Here is a 26583-nt window from a genome sequence, read left to right as displayed (position 1 = left end):
AACATTATTTTTCCTTGCAGAGTGAGTAGAACAGAGCGTAGTGGAAGATATGGTTCCATCATAGACAGGGATGACCGTGACGAGCGTGAATCTAGAAGCAGGCGGAGGGACTCAGATTACAAAAGATCAAGTGATGATCGGAGAGGCGATAGATATGATGACTATCGAGACTATGATAGTCCGGAGGTGAGTGATAGCAATTGTCAATTATAATTAATTAAAGTTATATGGACAATATTCTTGTAAAGTAAGGAAATGTGGCAACTTGAAAATCACACTGATCACTGAAGCATATTCAAGTTGAATGTAACTTCCAAAGACAGAGTGAGCCTTTAAAAGTACCCATAGGGGGCTGGGGATTTAGCTCAGTGGTAGAGCGCTTACCTAGGAAGCGCAAGGCCCTGGGTTTGGTCCCCAGCTCCGGGAAAAAAAAAAAAAAAAAGAGCCAAAAAAAAAAAAAATACCCATAGCCAAAGTAAGGCTTACCATGGATTCCTTGAGTACATGGACTTCATGAACTTCTTTGCATAGCAACCTTATAAAATAGGTTATAAGGAGGGCTGGCCCCCATTCCACCACAGTCTCAGTATGTAACTGCTGTCCTGGAACTTAGTATGTAGAGCTGGACTGGCTTCAGACTCTCAGATCCTCCTGTCTCTGCCTGCCCAGTTCTTTGATTAAAGGTGTGGGCCACTGTGTCATGTGATGTGTTGTTCACATTTTAGAGATGAGGTGGTAGAAGGTGGGATGTAGCTTAGGCATAGAACATTTGCGTAGCATGTGCAAGGCCATAGGTTTGGTCCTCAGTATTTGTAGGGTTTTAGCTTTGATTTAGTTTGATTTTGGGGGTTTTTTTGGGGGGGGGTTGGGGGGGTTGGTTTTTGGGTGGGGGTTGAAACATTTTCTCTGTGTGGCCTTGGCTGTCCTAAAAGTCCCTGTACAGACCAGGCTGACCTCAAACTCAGAGATTTCCCTGCCTCTGCCTCTTGAGTGCTAAGATTAAAGGCATAGACCACCATCACCCAGCACTTTTTTTTTAAATATTACAAACTTGTTCGTATCTGTGTTTGGAAATATACAGCCTATATAACTTTATACCTTTCCCACTTTTTCTACATATATAATGTTTCTAAGATTTATTTATATTTATCAGTATTTATATTGATGATCTGACTACATGGATGTCTGTATGAGGGTACAGATCCTCTGGAACTGGAGTTACAGAGAGTTGTGAGCTGTTTATGCAGTTGCTGGGAATTGAACCTAGGTCCCCTGGAGTAGCACTTAACTGTCGTTGAGCCATTTCTCCAGCCCTATAATAATTGTATAACAGAACACTATTTTTGTGTTACTATTTTATAGTGAATTATTAAATCATTCTTTGCAACTAAGAGAATTCATTTTAAGACATTGCACTGAAAACGAGAGAGGCTCAGCAGCTAATATTAGCTGTTCTTGCAGAGGCTCCAGGTTTGGTTCTAGTACCCACATGTGGTTTACAACTATCTTTAACTCTAGTTCCAAGCTGTCTGGCATCCTCTTCTGGACTCTGCGAGTACCAGGCTTGCACATAATACACATAGGATCTAGATTGATGGGTAAAGGGTGACTTTAATTATAATTTTGTTTTCTTTGAGCCAGAGAGAACGTGAAAGAAGGAACAGTGACCGGTCTGAGGATGGCTACCATTCAGATGGTGACTATGGAGAACATGACTATAGACATGACATCAGTGACGAGAGAGAGAGCAAGACCATCATGCTCCGTGGCCTTCCTATCACCATCACCGAGAGCGATGTAAGAGAATCCACAGGTCTAACATTCTAATAGGGACAGCAAACTTCTCATTGTCTCATGGTGTTATCTGATGTCGTTTAGTGGAATAGATTTCTTTCTTTGGTGGTGGACTGAGGGAAAGTACTATTTATGTCTAACCTTTGAATATAATATGGAATTTCCTAAAGTTTCTGACTGTAATAAGCCTGGTTTGTTCATTAGCTATTAGATGGTATAGCTGATTCGTGTTTTTAAAGGTTTTAAAGCTGAGCATGATACATCATACCTGTAATCTTAGCACTTAAGAGTTAGAAACAAGAGATCTCCCTGAGAATCCATTGTGATCTTTATAGTAAGTTCTAGACTGGCTAGCACTACATAGTCATATCCTGCCTCAAAAAAAAAAAAAAAAAAAGTTTTTGAGGATTAGTCTTTCCCAAGCTCAGTAGTCCACTGCCACCTTCAAGTACCTCCCCGTACCCCCATTAATAAACTGCCTCTAAGGGGCTAGAAAGGTGATTCAGCAGTTGAGAACAGTGACTGCTCTTCCAGAGGACCCAGGTTCAGTTCCCAATACTCACATGATAGCTCACAACTCTTTTTTTTTTCTTTTTCTTTTTCTTTTTCTTTTTTTCAGAGCTGGGGACCGAACCCAGGGCCTTGCGTTTGCTAGGCAAGCGCTCTACCACTGAGCCAAATTCCCAACCCCTCACAACTCTTTCTAACTCCAGTTCCAGGTGCCTTTTTCTGACCTCCAGGAGCATGAGGCCCAAATATGGTATATAGCCATATGTGTGGCAAAATACCTGTGTGTAAGATTTTTGAAAACTTTTGGGGGCTGGAGAGATGGCTCAGCAGTTAAGAGCACCGACTGCTCTTCTCAAGGTCCTGAGTTCAATTCCCAGCAACCACATGGTGGCTCACAACCATCTGTAATGGGGTTGGGTGTGTCTGAAGACAGCTACAGTGTGCTTATATACATTAAGTAAATAAATAAATCTTTAAAAAAAATATTAAAAAAAAAAAAGATTTTTGAAAACTTTTGAAGAAAAACTAATTTTTAGTGCCCAGCCTGATGCTGTATTCTTGTAAGTATTCAGAAGGCTGAGGCAGAAAGATTGGTAATTTCAGGCCAGTCCAGGATATATAACAAGACCCTTAAAGAACCCACCAAAAAGAAAACCAGAAAGTTACAGGCTGTCTTTTTATTCTGAACAAAATTACATTTTCTATTTGAAATCTCAGGACAACATGTTCAAAATGATACTTTATTCCTTGGCGTTTCTTAACTTTTTTTCTTTTTAAGACTTACTTACTTTTCTTAATGTTCATTGGTGTTCTGTGTGCATGTGTGTCCAAAGGTGCCAACTGGAACTGGAGTTAGAGATGGTTGTGAGCTGCCATGTGGGTGCTGAGAACTGAACCTGGGTCCTCTAGAAGAGCAGTCAGTGCTCTTAACCGCTGAAGCATCTCTCCAGCCTGACATTTCTCAATTTCTAATAGTATTTCAAGTCTTATCTCTTTTTTTCTAGCCACATGTACTTGCTTTTTTATTTATTATTCCTCTTTGGACAAATTCATTCCCCCTCAGAGTCCCTTATATATCATGATTCATGATCTAACAGGTGGAATAGAACTCTTTCTTTCCCCTACGTTCTTAGTATTTTCAGTGTGCGTTTCTTTACATAGTATTGCGTTTCTAAAAACAAAATTCTGTCTAAAACAGTTGTCCATTGTTCTAATCCTGGAGGCAGTATGCTGAAAGGAATGTGGGGTTAAACATGTTTTTTGTTCTGTTGGGAGTGTTGGGGGACAGGAGGACAAGTCAGATGCATTCAAGACAGGGTTTCCAGGCTGTCCTGGAAGTCCCTCTGTAGACCAGGCTCAAAGATCTGCCTGTTTCTGCCTCCTGAGTGCTGGGATTAAAAGCTTATGTTTTGGGCTGGAGAGATGGCTCAACGGTTAAGAGCACCCGACTGCTCTTCCAGAGGTCATGAGTTCAATTCCCAGTAACCACATGGTGGCTCACAACCATCTGTAAAGAGATCTGATGCCCTCTTCTGGTGTATCTGAAGACAGCTACAGTGTACTTATATATAATAAATGAATAAATCTTTAAAAAAAAAAAAGCTTATGTTTTTACCACTACTGCCACGAAATTTGTTTTGTTTTGTTTTGTTTTTTAAGATCTATTTACTTATGTATATATATCAGCACTCTATTTACATGTATGCCTACATGACAAGAGGGCATCAAATCCCATTACAAATCTTTGTGATGGGGCTGGGGATTTAGCTCAGTGGTAGAGCGCTTACCTAGGAAGCGCAAGGCCCTGGGTTCGGTCCCCAGCTCCAAAAAAAAAGAACAAAAAAAAAAAAATCTTTGTGATGATCCTCCGTGTGGTTGCTGGAAAGTAAACTCAGGACCTTTGGAATAGCAGTTAGTGCTCTTAACTGCTGAGCTATCTCTCCAACTCCCCAAAATATGTTTTTAAAAGATATAAATGCCAGAGTCTGTTGTCTAGGAGCAAAGTAATAAATGTCATAATACTTAGTAAAAACTTGAACAAATCTAACGATACAGATTTTTAAAGTGGAAGTAACTATTATAGGAAACGTGAGATAGGCTGTTTACAGTTAATAATACGTTGTTATGGGGTTTGGGACTTAGCTCAGCAGTAGAGCGCTTGCCTAGCGAGCACAAGGCCCTGGGTTCGGTCCCCAGCTCCGAAAAAAAAAATAATAATAAGTTGTTATTTCATTGTTACCATGGTGCAAAGCCACCTACTGTTCCTTGAAAAAACAAGGATAAATAGCCAAGTCAGCATATAATAGTTGTTAGCCTACAGTGACAAGTTGGCATTGCTAGATGTGATAGCCTATAATCCCAGCTGCTCGGGGGGCTGTGCTGTCCTGTAAGACAGTCTTACTAAAGAGCACAGGAACTTTCTTCAGGAGAATTTTTTACTAGTAAAAGATGAGGAAAGAACTCCATGGAGGTTGATATTAGTTGACCTCATTTTTGAGAGATAGAAATGCTTTGGTTGGGTAGAAAACTGGGGAAAGGGTATAGTGAATGGAATTATGAGCTGATATAAAGTATAGAAACATACTGAACCTAGATAAGGCCTTACATAGACAGCTTGATTTGGTGATGGTCAGATGCTACTGGCAGGAGAAAGATAAGAATAATAGAGGCTTTGAAAACCCAGCCAGCTATAGTTCTGCCATTCCCAATTGGTTCAGTATCCCTAGATAATGTGCTTGTAAGGATCCCAACAGTCTCTGACATATACAGTATCAGTCAGTTTTATTTTTGGCTATACATTTATTGTTTAGGGGAACACACATGTGAAGGTCAGAAGTAGCTGCAGGAGTCAGTCCCTTGGTTTCAGTGTGAGTCTTGGAGATAGACCTTTGTCCACTGAACCATTTTTTTTTTTTTAAGATTTATTTGTTTTATTATATATGAGTGCACTGCCACTGTCTTCAGACACTCTAGAAGAGGGCATTGGATTCCATTACAGATGGTTGTGAGTCACCATGTGGTTGCTGAGAATTGAACTCAGGACCTCTGGAAGAGCAGTCGGGTGCTCTTAACCGCTGAGCCATCTCTCCAGCCCCCACTAAACCATCTTAACTGACCACAATTTTTTTTCTTCCACCCCCCCAATAAATGATAGAGAAAATCTCAGTTTCATTTGTTTTTTCCTTTTTTTTCCCCCCGGAGCTGGGGACTGAACCCAGGGCCTTGTGCTTGCTAGGCAAGCGCTCTACCACTGAGCTAAATCCCCAACCCCTCATTTGTTTTTTTAACAAGCTAATATCAACCACACCAAACTTAACAACCAAGTCTAGGTTAAAAAGTGAATATGTATGTTACCTTATTGGCCAACCCAACCGTCCAGGAAAGGATGAAATTAGAAGCATTAGAGGTGTGAGAGTAGGCATAGAACACAGGAATTTTGATTTACAGTGTTTCATTATCTATCTTATCTGTCCCTCCTCTCCTCTTTTGTTGCTCTGTTATGTACCTCTGGGTATCCTGGAACTCCTTGTCTTCCGGCTGGCTTCAAACTCAGAGCTCTACTTGCCTCTGCCTCCCAAGTATGCCTCAAGCTTTTGATCCTCTGTTTCAGTATCCTGATTGGGATTTCATGCCTGAACTTGGCTGACTCTTTTATTCTTGGTCAGATATGGTTTTGAGGACAGTGACATATTCTGTGTTCTTTAGAATAAAAGGCCATGAGATTAAGGATTTAATCATGTCATAATCAGGACTGTAGAATAATGTAATAACTGGACTAGAGGAAAGTATCTAGGTAGCACATAGCAAGAGTGTTAGCTTTATTTTCATGAAAAATAGTCTCTGACCTTTAAGATAAATGTATTTTGGTGGTATAAGTGAAAAACTTGATTAACTAAACAGCTGATAAATCCACTTCTTAACCTTTTTAATGGTTGTAACTTAAACTAACTGTAAAACCCTATACAGATTCGAGAAATGATGGAGTCCTTTGAAGGCCCTCAGCCTGCAGATGTGAGGCTGATGAAGAGGAAAACAGGTGAGAGCTTGCTTGGTTCCTGCCTGTTATAGTTCTCTTCCCCATTCCCACCTCAGTCCCTAAAAAACATCCTGATAAACCCCAGCCTTCAAACACATGAATTCAGAATGAAAGGTTTGCCATGGCTAAGGAATATGAATGACTTTGAAAACGATGCTAGCATCTGAGGAACTTTTTAAAAACTTTGCTTTTAGGGGTTTTCTTTTCCTTCGGTAAGTAGTGATTTATAAACTCCTTGTTTGACTGTTCATAGTCGGTTGCATGGTTACTTTAAGTGTGGAATCAAATCAAGTGGCATTTAATTCAGGTGGCTGTTCCTTGCCATGGCAAAGTATCAAGAAGATCCCCAAGTCAAGTCACATTTGTAAAGCTGCTTCCCAATTGGCTTTGTCACGCAGTGTTGAAGCAGTGGGAGAGAGATTCACCTGTTATAAAGGAACTGACTAACACGAGTATCCCGTCTATATCTGAATGCTGTCTCTAGGTGTAAGCCGTGGTTTCGCCTTCGTGGAGTTTTATCACTTGCAAGATGCTACCAGCTGGATGGAAGCCAATCAGGTTGCTTCACTCACCAAGTCTAGATATTCATGAAAATGGAACAAGTCTGTACAATTTAAAAAAAAAAAAAAAAAAGGTTGAAGGAGTGGTTTGTTCCAAAGGAGTGACTTGACTTTAATATTTTTAACAACAACACAAAAGCTTTGTGTATATTAAAATTGACATTACTAAAGTAAATATAGTTCCATGAACACTGTTTCAGAATTTGTTCTGATTTTAAACATGGCCACCTAACAGAACTTTACCTTCTGAAAATCTGTGTGGTAGTCAACAATATAACCTCTTCCCAACTGATTACATTCCTGCTCGTTGTATCCATTGAGAGCATCTAAACTAAACTCTATTCAACAATGAAGAAAACGTAATGGAACTCTGTAGCAGGCACTTTTACACATAATTCCTTCTTTTTGCATGAAGACCATATGCCAGCTAGAGGCATAACTTCTCAGATGAATCTTCTGAGACTGTTAAGGACCAAGTAGAGTTTTCGAACAGTAAGGCTTGACAAGATTGGTATGGAATCCGTGTGTTCTTGCTGTCTAATCTAGGCATCATGGCATTAAGTCTCTAACCTCCCTAAGAATGCCTCTTAAAGTCTTCTCAATAAGTCATCTGTTGAAGCCTTATCTGGAGTCTTCTGTACTATGTCAAGATAACATTAAATGTTTGTCACTTAAAGATTTTTTTTAACAACATTTTATGATTTGAGTCACCCAAGAGGTTATATAATTGGCCAATATAACCATTTATAGCAAGACTTAATGTAAGATAAGGGAATTTCTTTGACCAATTTGTATCAAAGATTCTTAATTTCTTCTCAGGCCTTGTAGCATAAGACTATAATCTTAATGCATTATCTCAACAAATTAATAAATAAAACATATGCTTAGTTTCTTAACCCAGAAATTAGAACCTGTCAAATATGGTGACTCACTCTTGTAATCTCAGACACAGGAGAGTGAATTAGGAAGACAGTCATGATTTCAAGGCCAGCCTGGGCTACAGAGTAAAACTTATCTTTAAAATAAAAACATCAAGCCAGGCAATGGTGATATACACCTTTAATCGCATCACTCAAGGCTCTTGAGTTTGAGAACAGCCTGGTCTACAGTGTGAATTCCAGGACAGTGAGGACTAACAATGAGACCCTGTCTCTTGTAAAGTAGAACTTTTGTTTCTTACCATGGAAACCATTCTAGTAAATCTAGAATGTGCACAATAAAGCTTCCTGTGTAAACCCATTTTTGATACAGTAGATGTGTCAGAATGAATAACCTAAAAATTAAAACATTTTAAAGTTTTTGCAATTTTAATGTATACAAAGCTTTATTAATATATAAATTTTTTATAATTCAAATTCACTCCAGAAATAAAAGGCTAATAAGATTAGGAACCCAGTGATAGATTGGAGTCTCTCCCAACACACATCCCTCCTAGTGGGATATGTAGACATCTTATATCTGCTTCTGTTTATCATAGTGCATAGATGGCCTCTCTATTCTTTCCAACTGGGCCAGACATGCAATTTTGCCTTTAGATGCTACAAAGACAAAATTCATAGCATGAGTTCTGAGAACCAAATTGCCCAATGGTATTTATTTGTAAAGGGGTTAGACTCCTTTTAAAAATCTGAGCTGGGTATGTTGGCTCATGCCTTAAATCCCAGAACTCCAGAGGCAGAGACAGGCAGATTTCAGAAACACATAGTGAGACCCTGTCTCAAAAAATGTAAAATAAAATCTGGATATCCTATTTAAATCTGTTCAATAGTGTTAGACAGCTATTACATCCACCATTCCCCTTCTGAGAAAAGAACAGAGAAGACACTCCTATTAATGAAGGCTCTTTGGGGGCAGGTGTCAGGGATGCTCTTGGCTTGATTGATTCAGCTCAGAGTTTTGACCTTTCAAAGTCAAGTCCCTTTTACTTACTTCGTTTACTTAAGTGATAAGGTATTATATACTTTATGAACTTTCCTAACCCCTGAAGAAACTTCATTGGCCTCCTGGTTACTCATCCTGCAGAGAGTACAACCCATTTCAGAGAAAAAGCACACCAATCACCTAGGACATGACATGATCACATTTGCCAAGAAAACCTTTTAGCTGTTTTAGAGTTGGTAGCATTGAGAGTAGTCCTTACTCAGGAGATATGATCACGTTCCCTTTTAAAATGTGTTCCCCCTCCCTCTATCCCTCCAAAGAACACATCCTGAAGCAAGAATTTGGGGGAAGAGAAAATACAAAGGCTTTTACATTATATAAGGATGGGGGACTGGGAAAAGGTGACGCCAAGCTCAAGGACACCATGCTAAGGGCTAATAAAGGAGACAGTCTCAGAACTGGAAGAGGCTTGTCTTCTGTTTGAAATATACTGTCACTCTCAGGCATCCTGTCAATGCTAAATAGTAGGACTTCTGTCTCTGCGGGAGACACAGCCTGGTGCATGTCAGCGTTTAGTGTTTGGCAGCTTTCTCAGCACTCCCTGACTCCGATTACCTTTATTCCGCATCCCATTCTCTTACTGCCTATCTGAAGCACTGGATGGGCAGAGTATAGGTGGCGGTGGTTGGTCTTCCCCGTATGTTGTCCATTTAATTCCAGAGCACTGATTTTTCCGAAGTGTGCTCTGCCCTGGGAAAATGGACACATATTTCTCACAATAGGAATAACTAATTGCTTCTTTTTTTTACAGAAAAAATTGGTGATTCAAGGAAAGCACATTGCAATGCATTATAGCAATCCCAGACCTAAGTTTGAAGATTGGCTTTGTAACAAGGTAAGCATATATTCTTCCCAAATTAAATATACTAAGTTTTCTCTTTGTCCATTTGTTTGATATTGTAACAAGGAAATCAGAGCGATGACTGGCTTCTATCAGAAGTCAGTTTTTATGTGCTTGCTGACTTTTCTTTGGTCTTCCTATGCTAGCATTAGAGGGCAGGATCCTTGGACTCCCACAGAGTTTTTGTTTTATGGAGATCCAAGATTCTAGCCTAGAATTTCAAATAAGTTTTTTAGATGTGTTTCACTTTGTTGCTTATGGAATTTTCAAGGTCTCAGCTTTTGACATACCCTCTTAGATTACCCTCTTGTATTAACAAACATCCCTTAGGACTTTAATGTACAGTAGTATTGCTCCTGTCACCAGTGCCGAATTTTGAGCTTGGTTATAAGTCTTACTATTTTGAGAGTACTAAGATTACTTACTGAGCATAAGTCTGATATGGGAAAGCCCCTGTTCACATTATACTATGTATATATGACAGTCCATGTAATGCTCTCAATAGAAGAAAGCTTTTGTCAGTGGCTGCTTCCAAAAACCTCATCTCGATGAAAGTGGAGTCCTACTTCAAAAGACAGTATTTTTCTTGGAAGAATTCACAGGGTGTAACATGCTAAAATTTTAGGTGCATGCCCTTTGTCTAGGATACATAATAGCAGTTTTTGCTTTTATATTTAGTTATTGAGTTACCCATGGCCTCACTGCTCTAACCCACATGATGACTAGAAAGCCTGGACTAATGTAAGAAATAATTACAGATAAAACTTTTTTTTTTCCAGTGCTGCCTTAACAATTTCAGGAAAAGACTAAAATGCTTCCGATGTGGAGCAGACAAGTTTGGTAAGCGTGGATTCAGCTGTTTGGAAAATGCAATTAAACCTGACTTACTGCCCGTAAACCTGAGGAAAATAGACTTCTAGGATATGTGACCTAGGAGCTTACATAATAATGTAACTCTTTTACCTTGGGCTAAGTAGACGCTGATGCCGATTAGGAAAGAACAGAAAATTCTTTTCCAAAATTAAGGTGCTGTTCGCCTGGTTTGCATGCTACATCTGTTTTGTTTATTATGTAGTGGTGCTATCTCCCACTGGTGCAGTATTTGCATTCCGTATTAGCTGTCAGAAGTATGAGGTTAAAGTATAGCAACAGATTTCTTAACAGGCTGGAGAGGTGGATCAGAGGGTAAGAGCACTGCTCTTCAGAGGTCCTGAGTTCAGATCCCAGCAACCACAACCATCTGTAGATCTGATGCCCTTTCTGGTGTGTCTGAAGAGAGCAAAAAGACTTTTAAAAAAAGAGAGAAGAAAATAGTGTGGTGTCTGACACTTCTGCTGAATTAAAATAAAAATTTCAAAGCCAGCATGCATGGGCTATAGAGTAGGTTTCAAGGAGACCTAAATTACACAGGAAGATTATCAAAAAATGGTAGCAGGCAGAGAGTGGAAGATGGTTTAGTAGCTAAAGTATTTTCTACACAAGCTTGAGGACCTGTGTTCACATCCTAGACATCCACATAATTTAAAAAATAAAAAAAAAGTAGGCAGGGGTTGGGGATTTATCTCAGTGGTAGAGCGCTTGCCTAGGAAGCGCAAGGCCCTGGGTTCGATCCCCAGCTCCGAAAAAAAGAACCAAAAAAAAAAAAGTAGGCAGGGCATGGTGGCATAATTATAATTGTAGTGCTAGAGAGGCATGGCAGGGCAATCCCTGGTACTCTGGGCAACTTGCAATGAGTCAGCGCATGAAAAACCTTGTCAAAAATAAGATAAGCAGCAGAGTCCCCAGACATGGACTTCTCCGTGCAACTTACACACGTGAATGAGACTATACAGAGATACCACCACCAACAACTTAAAAAAAATATATCTGCTAGAAAATGCTCAAAATAAAAATGGTTGGCCCTCAGGAGATGAAAGCAGGATGATCTAGAGTCCAGGTTACCCTCAACTGTACAGCAAGTTTGTTGCCAGCCTTGGCTACATGAAACTGTCTCATACATAAGTACTTTAGAAGTTATAATGTATGTTTTGGTTAAAAATATTTTGAGGTGGGGATGGTGGTTCAGTCTCTAATCCTCACAATTCTCAGGAAACTGGGATAGGATTACCAAGAGTTGAAGACTTGTCTGGGACATATACTAAGACCAGGTTAAGATATTGGAAACAAAAAGGAAATGCTTTGGGGAGGTGAAGAAGAATGTTTCTCTGGTAGAGCTTTTGCCAAGCTTGCACACACATTGCCCCAAGGCCATGCAGAGAAAGCAGTGGGCTTGTTGGGTTGGTTGCTGGTCTTCACCTGGCTCTCCTTTACTCCTAGACTCTGAACAGGAAGTGCCCCCTGGAACCACAGAGTCTGTGCAGTCTGTGGACTACTACTGTGACAGTGAGTTCAAACATGATCCTTTGACCTTTATGTTAAAAGTTGACCTCTCGGGGCTGGGGATTTAGCTCAGTGGTAGAGCGCTTGCCTAGGAAGCACAAGGCCCTGGGTTCGGTCCCCAGCTCCGAAAAAAAAAAAAAAGACCCAAAAAAAAAAAAAAAAAGTTGACCTCTCAGCAAGCTCAGGTCCCTCACATTTTTTAAAACGAGCATCCACAGCTTTAGTTTGCCCTGTGAAAGATTGATCTTTGAAATTCTTGTAGCCTATCAGGGTGAAAAACCAGAACCTACAAAGTATATTTTTGCCTAAACCTGCCTTTAAAACAGATGGTAAGGAAGCTTAATTGTTATTTTTCTCATTTACCCACAGCGATCATCCTTCGGAACATAGCTCCGCATACTGTGGTGGACTCCATCATGACAGCACTGTCTCCCTATGCTTCCTTAGCTGTCAATAACATTCGCCTCATAAAAGACAAACAGACACAACAGAACAGAGGCTTTGCCTTTGTGCAGCTATCTTCTGCGATGGTGAGGTTCTCCATTGGTCTTTCAGAGTCTGTCCCCCTTTACCCCCTTTTTCTTTTTTGAAAAAATATCCTATTTAGTGTGCTGTTAAGAGGGCAGTAATAGTCTGGGCAGTTAAATATAGCCCGTAGCCAAATCTTTGCTTTTTAAACAAAAATCTGCAGGCTGGAATAATAGCTCAGTCACTGAGTGTTTATTTGCTCTTCCCAGGACCTAAGCCTTCGTAGACACCCATGTGCACACATACATATTAAGTGAAAATCTTTTCTATGTTCTTTTTGATGCTGACTTGTTTAGTGGCAAAGTGTACAAGGCTCAGGGTTTAATACAAAAACTGGAGAGATGGCTCAGAGGTTGAGAGCACCAACTGTGCTTCCAGAGGTCCTGAGTTCAATTCCCAATAACCACATGATTGCTTTCAACCATCTGTAATGAGATCTTATACCTTCTTCTGGTGTGTCCGAAGACAGTGACATTATACTAAAATATTTTTTTAAGATTTGTTTATTATGTATGGTATTATTCTTGCATGTATGCGTACACACTAGTAGAGGACACTATGAGCTATGTCTGGTTTTTAGGCCACAGTGACTTCTTAGTAGTCGTGAGGTAGGCAGTGACAAAGAACTTGAGCAAAGTAGGCAACTTTCCCTGTATGAGGGGACAGTTAATTTCATTTCCTGGGCAACATGTGCGTATTTGGGTCTCCTGCAGCTGAAGTTGTAGATGGTTGTGAGCTGCCGTAGGTGGTGGGAATAGAACCCAGGTACTCTGGAAGAGCAGCCAGTTCTTTTAGCTGCTATGACATCTCTCAAACCCTAAAAGTCAGGTAACAGCCTGGCTCAGTGGCACATGCTTCTCTGGAGGCAGAGACAGGTGGATTTCTGGATGTTGGAGGCCAGCCTGGTCTACATATTAAGTTCTAGGCCATAATTCATAGCTATAAAGAATCGACAGAGCTTAAGTTTGTACCCTTAGATTGATTTAGTATTTGTTTCTATAACAAATAATTTCATGTCTAATTTCTCAATTTTTTATGTCTAGAAGCAGGTTACGAAATTACTGCCAGGGTTGGGTGGGGGACTAATTCCTCTAAAAGAACAAAGGAAAAGAAAAGGGGGAGGCGGGGGAAATTACTGCCTCTTTCCTGTTTTATTTTTTTCTTCTTCTTAATGGAAAGCTTTATTTTCTTACAAGGAGTGGGTGGTAGGGCGATATTTAAAATATATCTTTAATTCTTCTTACTTTCTCCTTCAGGATGCCTCTCAGCTGCTTCAGATATTGCAGAGTCTCCATCCACCATTGAAAATTGATGGGAAAACTATTGGAGTTGACTTTGCAAAAAGTGCCAGAAAGTGAGTGGTGTGATTGTCCTTATTTCAAACTCTTTAACAGCTACATATTATATATATTAGGATGTTTGCCAATGTACCTCAGCTCCGTGCTGTCAACACGATTTCCCTGGGTAGACCAAGAGGAAGGAGATTCTCTTTTCCAGTTCTCTATCACCAGTTAATATTGGTTGCCAGAAATGGTTTCAGCATATGGATTAAAAACACATTCTATTCAAACTCAAGCAGAATAATGCAAACCTGTCTGGAAATAAACCTTAGCTTGCAGGACAGCATGCTAATGGAGCGCATTTGTCTAATGCTGTAAATATCCCTTACAGTACCTGCCATTACTGTAACCTTGTTGCTAAGGTGGAGACAAGGAGATCCTGGTAGACTCTGTCTCAAAAATAAGGTAGAGAATAAGAGGAGGAAACCACATGTCAGCCTCTAGTCTCCACACCCAGTGAACACACCGTCACACCTTCACGTGTACAGTACACGTGTACAGTACAGTCCAGTACAAGAAAATCTTCCTTTTCTGGTATCATAAATCATCTAACACACACCTATTGAATCACTTATAAAGTAGATCAGTGACATTCACTGAGGTTTGCAAAGGCCGCTCTCCTTAGGAAATTCAACCTTACTAGCATTTGAGACACATGCCTTTTCCCCAACCCCAAAGACTGGAATGAAGTTGCCACAGTGGAAACACAAACTTTTGACAAATCACATGATACTACATGTGATACTACATCTTTGTAATTTCAGAGATTTGGTCCTTCCAGATGGTAACCGTGTCAGTGCCTTCTCTGTAGCTAGTACAGCCATCGCTGCTGCTCAGTGGTCATCCACTCAGGTAAGAATAATAAGGGTCTTTTTCCTTAAGGTGGCTTTTCTTGTCATGTTTAACATAAGCTCGTTTGCTGAAATGTTTTTAGGGATTGCTTTCTGACTTCTTTATTTATTGTCTACTAATTTTATCTTTGGCCTCTTTCTTTTGATATTCTGTAGTCTCAAAGTGGTGAAGGAGGCAATGTTGACTACAGTTACATGCAACCAGGCCAGGATGGCTATACACAGTACACTCAAGTAGGTGAACTTTGCTAGCATTCCATTTCCAATCTGCAGACTGCGTCCCAAAATAGCAGCTCTAATGGTGGACTTTCCTTCAGTACTCACAGGATTACCAGCAGTTTTATCAACAACAGACTGGAGGACTGGAGTCTGATGCATCAGCTACATCAGGTAATAAGCATCATCTCTTACTGCTTTTGTTTAAATAACTGTGGTAAAGGAAATATTAACTAGACCCAAAGCTACAAGTCTCAATTCTTACAAGAATTGAGAGGGCATGCTGAAGACTGTCATTCATTATTAGCCAAAAAGCCTAGTAAAATGTTACTGTGTACACTGACTCAATATAACTTCTTAGAGACAATGCCCTCATGGACTCTGTTCTTGGAATTTAGCCGTATCCCCACCCCATGTTCAGTCTTGAGTAACTCAGAAATTTAGCTGAACAGAGAGTGTGTAGCCCAGAGAGTGTTGGTAGTTGGGGTGGTGATTCAGCACTCTGAGGTCTGGCAGAGGCCAGCCTGACCTAGAGAGAGTTCTAGGACTACACAGATGGATGTTGTCTCCAAAATGGGGTGGGGATGGGGGGGCTTTGGCAGTTAGATGTGGTAGTTGTGTGACAGGGCGTGGCGGACCACAAATTCTAGAGTCAGAGACTAGTGGTTCTCTATTTGACCTTCATAGTCAAACTTGCAGAGAGGGAGTGGTCACTTTGTAAAGTGTTGTGGGCATACATGAAGCCTGGACTAAATCCCCAGCACTGCATAAGCCTGGGAATTGCTGTTCATGCCTTTAATGTCAGTACACAGGGGGTAGAGATGGGACGACCAAAAGTTCAAGGTCATCCTTAGAGTCATAGCAAGTTCCAAATTAGCCTGTGCTACATGAGGCTGTCATAGAAAAAAAAGAGTTTGCTTTTGCTTTTCTTCCACGGTTATAAAATAAAAAGTCTTAAGAGTCAAATCTTTTCTTAGCCCAGATTTTTGCTTCTCTTCCTTTCTTAGCCATAATATGGAATGTAAAAGTTTTAGGTTTTTGAGACAAGGTTTCTCTGTGTAGCCCTGGCTGTCCTGGAACTCACTCTAGAGACCAGGCTGGCCTTAAGCTTACATCCCAGGCAGAATATTCATGAGTTTGAGGCCACCATTTAATAAAACTCTACCTCCTCCTCCCTCCCCCCCCCCCCAAAAAAAAAAGGAGAGAGAGACAGAAACAGCTTACAAAGTGAAGGCTAAGATCAGCATTTGTGCTGGAGTTGATGTTATAACTCTACCTAACCCTTATGTTTATCACCAGGTACCACGGTGACTACCACCTCAGCAGCTGTAGTATCCCAGAGTCCTCAACTCTATAATCAGACCTCCAATCCACCTGGCTCTCCGGTAATCTTTAGCTCTTAAATACAGAATTAATAGCTTTGTTGCTGTGTTGCTGTTACCCTTTCCTGGTATATGAGCCAGGACTGACTAATTACATTCATTTTACCTAATTTCTTTATTAGGATTTTTAAAACTATTACATGTATGTGCATGTGTTTTAAATATAAAGTACCAAGCAGGTCATATTTATACGTTGTAAATGCTTCCGCTTGACCTATAGAAAGTTGTCAGCATGTCTCTTGCTGCAGAGTATCTGTCAGGGGAGTCCTTCCTCCTACATGACTGCAGTGACTTAGTTCTCTTAAGAGGCTTTACAGTTGAAATTACATTGAAGCTAATGTTCTTTCCAGACTGAGGAAGCACAGCCTAGCACTAGCACAAGTACACAGGCCCCAGCTGCTTCCCCTACTGGTGTAGTTCCTGGTACCAAGTATGGTAAGCCAACCTCCTGGGACTCTTGACAGTTGGAAGGTCATAATTCTTGCCTTTGTTGTTAAGTCCCTCTCCCTTTGAAACGGGTGTCAGAGGGACAACTGGGAATGTGAAGAAGAGTATTGAGGCCTGCTGTAGCTCACTGGCTTAAAGAGTAACATCAAGTTTGTTACCTAGAATGACTGGCTGGGTTTTGTTTCTGCAGCGGTACCTGACACGTCTACTTATCAATATGATGAATCTTCAGGATATTATTATGATCCTACAACAGGGCTCTACTATGACCCTAACTCACAGGTAAGTGCTATTTTAGGGAAAAAACTGGTTTCATTTAATACTTTTACAGGGCATGAGATGAAGTATTCCCTAAAGAGATTGTGTGACCCAGATAAATTATAAGATTTTTCTTTCATTAATTTCATTCATGGCTACCAATGAATAATTTTCATTTCAGGATTTAGGGTTAAAAAATGTTTACATACCCAATGAGATGCCTCAGTGGGCAAAAGTGTTCGCCATGCAAGCCTAACAACCTGAATTTGATCCCTAGAACCAAGAGTGGCAGACGAAAGCCAACTCCCCCAGTTGCCCTTTGACCGGCATATACATCATGCCTCACTCACGTTTTATGTGTGCACAGTTCACACAGTATTGATGAAATGATGCACAGTTCACACAGTACTGATGAAATGATTTGAGGTGAGCAAGGGAATAGCTCAGTGGTTTACATTACCTGCTACCCTTGCACAAACCTTTTCAAATCCCAGCACCAACATGGCAGCTGACACTGCCCATCCTTCTAGTTCTAGGGTATTTGATGCCCTCTTGTGGCATCCATGGGCACCACACACAAACATGGAGCATGTGTATAATTCAGGCAAAACACTCGTACATATATAATAGGGGTTTCTGGGTTTTTTCCAATGTTTTGAGGTATATTGTATATGCATAAAAGTGTGTGAGTTGTGAATGTGTTTGAGTTCTTGTATTTTTTTTCATGTGTTTGTCTATGTTTATATCTGTTCACTCTGTGTGTACAGTGTCCGTTGAGGCTATGGACTGGAGTTATAATAGATGGTTGTTAACCACCGTATGGGTGCTGGGAATTGCATCTTTTTTTTTTTTTTTTTCTTTTCTTTTTTTTTTTTTTTTTTCAGGGCTGGGGACCAAACCCAGGACCTTGCGCTTCCTAGGTAAGCGCTCTGCCACTGAGCCAAATCCCCAACCCCGGGAATTGCATCTTAATGTTTACATAGATGCATGTAATACACACACACACACACACACACACACACACACACACACACACAATTAAGAACATTCCCAACATGTTTGCACAGTCCTCATGCCCGGCTGTCCTAGAACTCACTGTAGACCAGGACAGCTTTCCTGGCTCTACCTTTTTTTTTTTTTTTTTTTTAAAGATTAAATTATTTTAGGTATGTGATTACACTGTCCCTGTCTTCAGACACACCAGAAGAGGGCATCAGATCCCATTACAGATGATTGTGAGCCACCAAGTGGTTGCTGGGAATTGAACTCAGGACCTCTGGAAGAGCAATCTGTGCTCTTAACTGTGCCCACAAATAGACATTTTTGTCTTTGAATTTACCTGTTATAAATGTACTCAGAACTGTGCTCTTCTGTGTTTAGCTTCTTTCCTTAGCATGCTTGTGTATTCTTGAGAATGGGGTGTAGCTTGTCAGGGAATATTTTATTTTTGTTAGTGTCTATAACTTAGGGATGGGAAGCAATTTTAACACTCCATAAATAAGAATCTATTTATAACTAGGAACTGTGTCTATAGCATAGCAAACAAGTACATTTAGCAGGAAGTTGGTGTAGAGTACCTGTGGTTTCTGAGTGAGAAGTGTGAAGAAACAATATGCTGCCTGCCTGTGTGCCTAGCTTCTTCCTTATTAGTTCACTTCCGTCATTTGTTCCATCTGACATCTCCATGGCAGTTCTCCCTCATTCAGCCATATATGTGACAATCCCACAGTTCCTTTCTCTGTAAGAGACATCATAGAAGACCCAGCTAGTAGAATGGGAAAAGGCTCTTGCTCCCAAACCTGATAACCCAGAAACTAGATGTTAGAAGAAACCAGCTCCAAGTTGTCTGTGACCTCTGAGCTCAGTATAAGCAATCAAACAGACATGACTAACCATGATTTTATAAGGAAGAAAAGGGGTATGTGTGATAGCACATATCCTAGACAGAAGTTGGTGGGTCTCATGGTTCTAGGACACCCAGGACCTGTCTCAGAAACAACTACATATATTAGGTGTGGTACACGCCTGTCATCCCAGGTTTCTGAGGTCAAAGCAGGAGGATGAGGAGTTCAAGGTAGCCTCTTCTACACATTAAATATGAGCACAGCTACATGAGATCCTGTTTTAACTTTTAAATTTATATTTTATTATGGGTATTTTGCTTGCATGTGTACCATTTGAGTGCCCAGTTGTCAGTGCCTAAAAAAACTAGAAAAGAGATTGGATCTCCTGGAACTGGAGTTAAAGATGGTTGTAAGCTACCATGTTGTTGCTGTGAATCAAAACCCAGATCCCCTGGAAAATTAGCTCCTGTTTCTAACCACTGAACTACCTCTCCAGCCTCAAGATCCTGTTGTTTGTTTTGTTTTTAAATAAGACAAACCAAAAAAAAACCCTCTATTCTTGAGAAGAAGTAATCTACTTTTTCTAGAAGTTTCATGCTTTACTAGCTAGTGCATCCTCATGCATACCAAGGTGTTCTATATCACTTTATCACTAGTCCTAGGTATATTTTGTTTTTGTTTTGGGGATTGGTTTGTTTTGGTTTTGTTTTCGCTAGTTGTGTTGAAATGCATCTGGCTTAAGACTCCCTTTGTGGGGTTGGGGATTTGGCTCAGTGGCAGAGCGCTTGCCTAGGAAGCGCAAGGCCCTGGGTTCGGTCCCCAGCTCCAAAAAAAAGAACCAAAAAAAAAAAAAAAGACTCCCTTTGTAACTGAGAATGAAATCCTGATCCTTCTGCTTCCACCTCCCAAATGCTAGGTTTACAGACGAGTGTCCAGACCAGACTTACTTGGATTTCTGTTTGGTTTTTCAGATAAGTTCTCAACTCTATAGCCTAAACTGACTTTACAATTGTAGTCATCCTGCCCAAGGCTCCGGAGTGCTAGGGTTTACAGAGGTGCTTTACTATTGACCTAATATTTAAGTTAACATAACAGGACTTGAGGTATAGCCAGTGGTAGAGCAGCTGCTTATATGGCATATTATAGCCTTCGGACCAATCTCCTCCACACAAAACCTTCATCAACAAATCTGCAGTCACTGCATATTCTTTTTTTTCCTCTTACAGTACTACTATAATTCCTTAACACAGCAGTACTTGTACTGGGATGGAGAGAAGGAGACCTACGTGCCAGCTGCAGAGTCTAGCTCTAACCAACAAGCTGGCCTACCTTCCACAAAAGAGGGAAAGGAGAAGAAAGAAAAGCCCAAGAGCAAAACTGCTCAACAGGTATGACCTGTCCAAGGACACCATGGTTCCTCAGAGACTTAAATCCACTTAATTCTTCATTTTTGGCTTGTAACACTTAATTAAGTCAGCTTTATTTGGATTCTTAAAAACTGGGCTACTGGTCCTGTTGGTCCAAGCCTATAATGAAGCAACCTAAGATGCTACAGCAGAAACACACTTTCCCTTATTCCCTTCCTTCCTTCTTTCCTTCCTTCCTTCCTTCCTTCCTTCCTTCCTTCCTTCCTTCCTTCCTTTCTACCTTTTCTCTCATCAGCACCTTAATAAAACCCTGTTTCAAAGTAAATATGCCACTGGTAATGTAGAGTACTTGCCTAGCATGTTCAGTTGCCTGACATTTAATCCATAAAAATAAAAAACTGGGTTGGACAAGAAATGTAGCCCAAGGTAGAGTTCTTGTCTAGTATTTCAAGTGCTAGGCCTGATCTCCTGAAAGAAAACAAGAAAACTCTGCAAGGCCATAGTGAGTTAGAACTATACGAATCCCTGTCTAAAAAATGATGAGACAGGAGGCCAGGAAGACAGTTCTGTCAGTAAAGAGCTCTGTGCACAAGCATGAGCACTGTCCTCACCCCACATTTAGAAATCCAGGCTCAGGGAGACAGTTAAGCTGCACACAGAAGCCTGAGCTGGAATCCTGGCACTTATGTTTGGGATCTTCCATCTGTAACTCTGGCTCCAGGGAATATGACAGGCTTTCCTGGCCTCACAGATCCATACACATATGTATAATTTAACATATTATATAAATCTTTATGTATTTGTCTGCTTGTGTGTGGAGTAGAGGTCAGAAACAAAGGAGGTTGGTTCTCTCCTCTTGTACCATGGGTTCCAGGAACCAAACTCAGATTACTACTGAGTTATCTTGTGAGTTTCACAATGTAAGATTCTTTTTTTTTCCGGAGCTGGGGACCGAACCCAGGGCCTTGCGTTTGCTAGGCAAGCGCTCTACCACTGAGCCAAATCCCCAACCCCACAATGTAAGATTCTTGTTGGCTTATTTATTGTTAGATCACAGAGAGGTAAGTGCTTTTTGATGGTGTTTGTTGTTTGATAATAGATTGCCAAAGACATGGAACGCTGGGCTAAGAGTTTAAATAAGCAGAAAGAAAATTTTAAAAACAGCTTTCAACCTGTCAATTCATTGAGAGAAGAAGAAAGGAGAGAATCTGCTGCAGCAGATGCTGGCTTTGCTCTTTTTGAGAAGAAGGTATGGTAACGGGAGGAGCCATACTTCGTAATGGCTGTTTCTGTAACCGTTGTGGCTTATGGCATGTTCTGTTTTCCAGGGAGCCTTAGCTGAAAGGCAGCAACTCATCCCTGAATTGGTGCGAAATGGAGATGAGGAAAATCCCCTCAAAGTAAGGAAGTGCCACCTGTGGTCTAACCAGCTGTGTGGTTTATGTCTCACTTTGAGTTTCTGCTACATCTTGGCTAATGCAATTCCCTCTTAAAATGGGATGCTTTTCTCTGTCAGTGGGTATTTGGAACAGCTTTGGCATATAGAATCCACATTGAGGGCTTTGTTTTCGTGCCTGAGAACAGGTGAGATGGACCGATGAATGAAGCCTGAATCCCTAAGCTAAGTAAATTGGCTTCTGAGGCATTTGTAAATAGAATTTTTAATGGTCTGGAAAGGAAATTAGGACAAAGTGAAAACTTACTTTCTTGATAGATACTGGGCTAGCTGGGCCGTTGCTCTGATCTGTTGTTGTGTTTGGAGTTTTTATGCATGCTCAGTGGTTTGAAAACAGTCATCTAAGAAACCATTTCTTGGGCTTCATGGGATTGTTTCCAGAAGGCTGTTCCAGGCAGTTGATGAAGTGTTGTTTACTGAAAGACAACACAGAGCAATAGAGATTCTCTCACCTTTTGGCTGTTTTATCTGTGGAATTTCCAGTGACCCATTGTCATTTTGTCTCCAGAGAGGTCTGGTTGCAGCTTACAGTGGTGACAGTGACAATGAGGAAGAGCTGGTAGAGAGACTTGAGAGTGAGGAAGAGAAACTAGCTGACTGGAAGAAGATGGCCTGCCTGCTGTGCCGACGGCAGTTCCCAAACAGAGATGCCCTGGTCAGGCACCAGCAGCTCTCTGATTTACACAAGGTGGCCTAACTTGTCTTGCTATTGGGGAAGGGAGGGAATTTAGTGGTGGGAGTGATGGCCCTGGTGAGGTTCAGTGAATACCCATCTGTTGCATAGGTGCCTGGTGTCATAGGAGGTAAGAGACTCACTTTACCTTCACACACTCCTGGATTTGGTTTGGATGCTAATCATGTAGTGAGATTTGGCCAGAATATAATACAAAGTACTAATGTTAGGACATTTCATATTAAAGTGGTCTGAATTCTAAATGTGTCTGTAAACTCTCTTGTAACAGCAAAATATGGACATCTACCGAAGATCCAGGCTGAGCGAGCAGGAGTTGGAAGCCCTGGAGCTGAGAGAGAGAGAGGTGAGTACTTGGACACTGTGTTTGGATGAGAATCCTAGCATACCTGCCTTCAGTACTTTGTGTTTTGTTTGTTTAGATGGAGTCTTGCTACGTTCACAGGTTGGCCCTGACCTCTTAGGCTCACGCTTTCCAAGTAGTTACCACTGTAGGCCTATATGACCACACCATTTTGCTTTAATTCCAAGTTCCTAAGCAAAATGGAAGGATATATCAAAAACACTTTGTCATCCAGCCATTGTACCTCATGTAACTGGACTAGCGTGTGTTTTGTGAGCCCAGCAGTGGATTTAATTAAGGAAAACATGTGTTTCCTTGTTTGTCCTGCTAACATAAGCGTTCCTGAATGGTGAGGAAGGCTTCAAATCAGGCACTGAAGACAGGAAAGCATGTGATGGTTTCCCAGTCATGTAGAAGGGAGGAGTGGGCTGTACATGGTAAATGGGGCGGAGAACAAAGATTTATTAGTCTGTAATGCCTGTGGGATTACTGGTTGATGAGATAGGGCCAGATAGAATTGTAAATGCACCTAGAGACCTATACATTAAAAATCATTTAGAAGTTTCCCGCCCCGGGATCAATCTGAGGTGTCTGATCCCCACTGAGTATAGTGCCAGCTCTCCGGGTTTTTTGTTTTTGTTTTTGTTTTTATTTTTTTTAAGATTTATTCATTTATTATATATAAGTACACTGTAGCTGTCTTCAGATACACCAGAAGAGGGCATCAGATCTCTTTACAGATGGTTGTGAGCCACCATGTGGTTGCTGGGAATTGAACTCAGGACCTCTGGAAGAGCAGCCAGTGCTCTTAACCGCTGAGCCATCTCTCCAGCCCTCTCCAGGGTTTTCCGGGTGGGTTTCAGGAAGCCTCTGTTTCTGGAAGTAGACCTGTCCAAATGCTACCTGGAAGTGGGAAGTTCTGGCTGCCTCATCTTTGGGACAGTGACAAGCAATGAGACCAAAAATGGTAAAGGAGACAAAGGAATTTTGTATTGAAGTACACACTAATAGGCTCCAGGTTAAAGGCTACTACAGGTTAACATCTGAATATACAATGCTATTGAAAGTTGAAATGAGGGTCCTCCTCGCTTATCCTTTTGTTATTCTCTATATAGATGAAATACCGAGATCGAGCAGCAGAAAGACGAGAGAAATATGGAATTCCAGAGCCCCCAGAGCCCAAGCGCAAGAAACAGTTCGATGCTGGCACTGTGTATGTGATGTGCACCATTTTCCAGTTCACTAGCTAGGGCTCTGGCTGTTTAAGTAACTGTGTGTTTGCCACTGGCAGGAATTACGAGCAGCCCACCAAAGATGGCATTGACCACAGTAACATTGGCAACAAGATGCTGCAGGCTATGGGCTGGCGGGAAGGCTCAGGCTTAGGAAGAAAGTGTCAAGGCATCACGGCTCCCATTGAGGTAAGTATGGGCTCTGATATTCATAGGTGCTGGGTGTTAAGTAGGCAGAGGCACACTTCCCCTGAAACCCCTTCTTCATCTCCCTCATTGTGTCCTTTTGTTTTTAAGAGGGAGTTTTGTTTTGTTTTGTTTTGAGATCAAGTGCCCCGTGTAGCCATGATTTTCCTGGAACTCACTATGTAGACCAGACTGGAATCGGACTCAGAGGTGTATATGGCCCTGCCTAGAGAGTGCTAAAACTAAAGACATGTGCCATAGGCCTAGTGCCCTTGCTTGAAAATGAACATTTAGAAAGATAGTTTGTCATTTGAGAGTGCTTTCTGGGGCTGGGGATTTAGCTCAGTGGTAGAGCGCTTACCTAGGAAGCACAAGGCCCTGGGTTCGGTCCCCAGCTCCGGAAAAAAAAAAAAAGAGAGTGCTTTCTGCTCTTGCGGCCTCCACAGGCACTGCATACATGTGGTGCACAGACACACATGCAGGCAAAATAATCATAGACATAGAAATGAGTGAGTAATTGAAATATTCCAGGACCTGGGCTGGAGAGATGGCTCAGTGGTTAAGAGCACCGACTGCTCTTCCCAAGGTCCTGAGTTCAATTCCCAGCAACCACATGGTGGCTCACAACCATCTGTAAAGAGATCCGGTGCCCTCTTCTGGTGTGTCTGAAGACAGCTACAGTGTACTTATATATAATAAATGAATAAATGTTTAAAAAAAAAATATTCCAGGACCAACAAGATGGCTCAACAGGGAAGCCTAGCAACTTAAGTTAGGTCCCCAGAACCTACATAAAACTAGAAGAGAACCATCTTTACAAAGCTGTCCTTTGACATTTGTGCACCATGCCATACATCCCCACTCCTTCACCCCCCCCCCCCGGACAATTTTTTTTTTTTAATTTTTAAAGAAAATGTAAGGCAGATACAGTGGTACAGGCCTGTTTTTGGTAAACTGAGACAAGAGGCCTAACTGGCCAACTCAGTGAGACCCTGTCTTGAACTTCCCACCCCAACTTACCCATCTAAAATTTAAATTTAGAAGAAGAAATTACTCAATTTGTCAGAGCCTAAATTGAGGCAGTCCTGGGCTCAGAGGCTCAGAGCCATTGGCCAAGGCAGGAACTGTAGCAGAGACTGCCCTGGGGCACAACCATTGTCAGCCTTTCTTGTTTTTACTTTATGCAAGCATGTTTCCCCGGTGCATGGGAGTTTTATTGGCATTATCCATCGTGTTTGAACTTGTGCCTATAATTACCTTACCCAGGCCTCAGCTTTAGAGACCTTACCAGCCACCAATGTTCACTGAGTAGGCATTCAAGAGTATGAGTGGGTTCATTTCCTTAAGCACTTCTATTGCCCCAGTCCTTAAAATTGTCTCCAGGTCCAGTGTTAGCCCTCGCCTTCTTTTTATGTGTACTTTTGTTCAATGGTATGGGTGGGATAGAAGTGGGTGCGTCCATCTGTGCCTTGCTTATCAGCCACTAACAGTCTCTTTGTTTCCCCAGGCTCAAGTCCGGCTAAAAGGAGCTGGCTTAGGAGCCAAAGGCAGTGCATATGGGTTGTCAGGTGCCGATTCCTACAAAGATGCTGTTCGGAAAGCCATGTTTGCCCGGTTCACTGAGATGGAGTGAGACTGGCGAAGCCATGCTGAGCACAGGGAGCAAGCCATCTCCTCAGTTGCTCTTACTGCCTGTCTCTAGGGCATGCCTTGTGCTGTTAATAGTTTTAGGATGAACCACTTCATTCTGAGGGGTTCTCCTACCTTAAATGAGCTCCCTTATGTGGGTTACCTGGTAAACAACCTTTCTTCCCACCTAAGGATTTGTGAACAGAGGGGACAATGGGCTTTTTATACAAGGTGTATATAGTGTAAATATAATGTGTTTTACATGTTGTCGCCTGTGTTGTGTCCCTGCTTCTTGGGGGCTTGAGAAGCTCGGAGTGGTTGTCAACACCAAAGCCACCACTGTCATTTATTGTTGTTATGTCCTTTCCTGGCAATAGCCTTGTGTATATTTGTATATTATACATTTGTACAGAATTTTGGAAGATTTTCAGTCTAGCTGCCATGTCTGGCTCCTTTACAAAAGAAATACCTTCAAAAATGGGTTTCCTGTGTCTTTATTGAGAGAATGGGTGGTAAAGGCTGTTGAGACAGTTGGATCTGTGATGGTTTTTCTTTGCAATTGGTTTTTTTGAGATGAGTTATACAACCTAGGCTAGCCCAGGCTGGTTTGGTACTTGTAATCTTTTGGTTCTCTCTACTTCCAGTTCCTAAGCATGGATAGGACTGCTTTTATCTCAGTATTTAGGTTCTAGACCTGCCAGGGCAGAGATTACATGACTAGATTACTGCTCATCCAAATAGAACCTCCCTTT

General features: G+C 41.3%; 1 protein-coding gene across 6 annotated transcripts in view; it reads left to right on the top strand.

Moving 5' to 3' along the window:
- Nucleotides 1–26309, top strand: part of Rbm5 (RNA binding motif protein 5) — a 29242-nt gene extending 2933 nt beyond the window's left edge. For 3 of the 6 annotated variants that reach the window (XM_006243739.5, XM_006243738.5, XM_039081222.2), the window contains exons 3-25: nucleotides 21–186; nucleotides 1642–1797; nucleotides 6271–6340; nucleotides 6825–6898; nucleotides 9593–9676; nucleotides 10462–10522; nucleotides 11999–12064; nucleotides 12431–12591; nucleotides 13846–13943; nucleotides 14694–14781; nucleotides 14937–15014; nucleotides 15098–15170; nucleotides 16296–16381; nucleotides 16729–16813; nucleotides 17016–17107; nucleotides 20154–20315; nucleotides 21394–21543; nucleotides 21623–21694; nucleotides 22259–22438; nucleotides 22713–22787; nucleotides 23900–23997; nucleotides 24076–24205; nucleotides 25710–26309. In XM_006243739.5, the coding sequence (XP_006243801.1) occupies nucleotides 21–186; nucleotides 1642–1797; nucleotides 6271–6340; nucleotides 6825–6898; nucleotides 9593–9676; nucleotides 10462–10522; nucleotides 11999–12064; nucleotides 12431–12591; nucleotides 13846–13943; nucleotides 14694–14781; nucleotides 14937–15014; nucleotides 15098–15170; nucleotides 16296–16381; nucleotides 16729–16813; nucleotides 17016–17107; nucleotides 20154–20315; nucleotides 21394–21543; nucleotides 21623–21694; nucleotides 22259–22438; nucleotides 22713–22787; nucleotides 23900–23997; nucleotides 24076–24205; nucleotides 25710–25835 (2431 nt within the window). In that variant the 3' untranslated portion in view covers nucleotides 25836–26309. Of the gene's footprint in view, nucleotides 1–20; nucleotides 187–1641; nucleotides 1798–6270; nucleotides 6341–6824; nucleotides 6899–9592; nucleotides 9677–10461; nucleotides 10523–11998; nucleotides 12065–12430; nucleotides 12592–13845; nucleotides 13944–14693; nucleotides 14782–14936; nucleotides 15015–15097; nucleotides 15171–16295; nucleotides 16382–16728; nucleotides 16814–17015; nucleotides 17108–20153; nucleotides 20316–21393; nucleotides 21544–21622; nucleotides 21695–22258; nucleotides 22439–22712; nucleotides 22788–23899; nucleotides 23998–24075; nucleotides 24206–25709 lie in introns of those variants that run through there. The other 3 variants (NM_001100548.1, XM_039081223.2, XM_063265245.1) reach the window with 3 other exon arrangements.
- Nucleotides 26310–26583: the final 274 nt, after the last annotated feature.

Source organism: Rattus norvegicus, chromosome 8 (genome assembly GCF_036323735.1).
Source record: "Rattus norvegicus strain BN/NHsdMcwi chromosome 8, GRCr8, whole genome shotgun sequence".
Taxonomy (NCBI): Eukaryota; Metazoa; Chordata; class Mammalia; order Rodentia; family Muridae; genus Rattus; species Rattus norvegicus.
The sequence above is the reverse complement of the archived record's forward strand: the minus strand, read 5'-3'. Positions and strand labels throughout refer to the sequence as shown.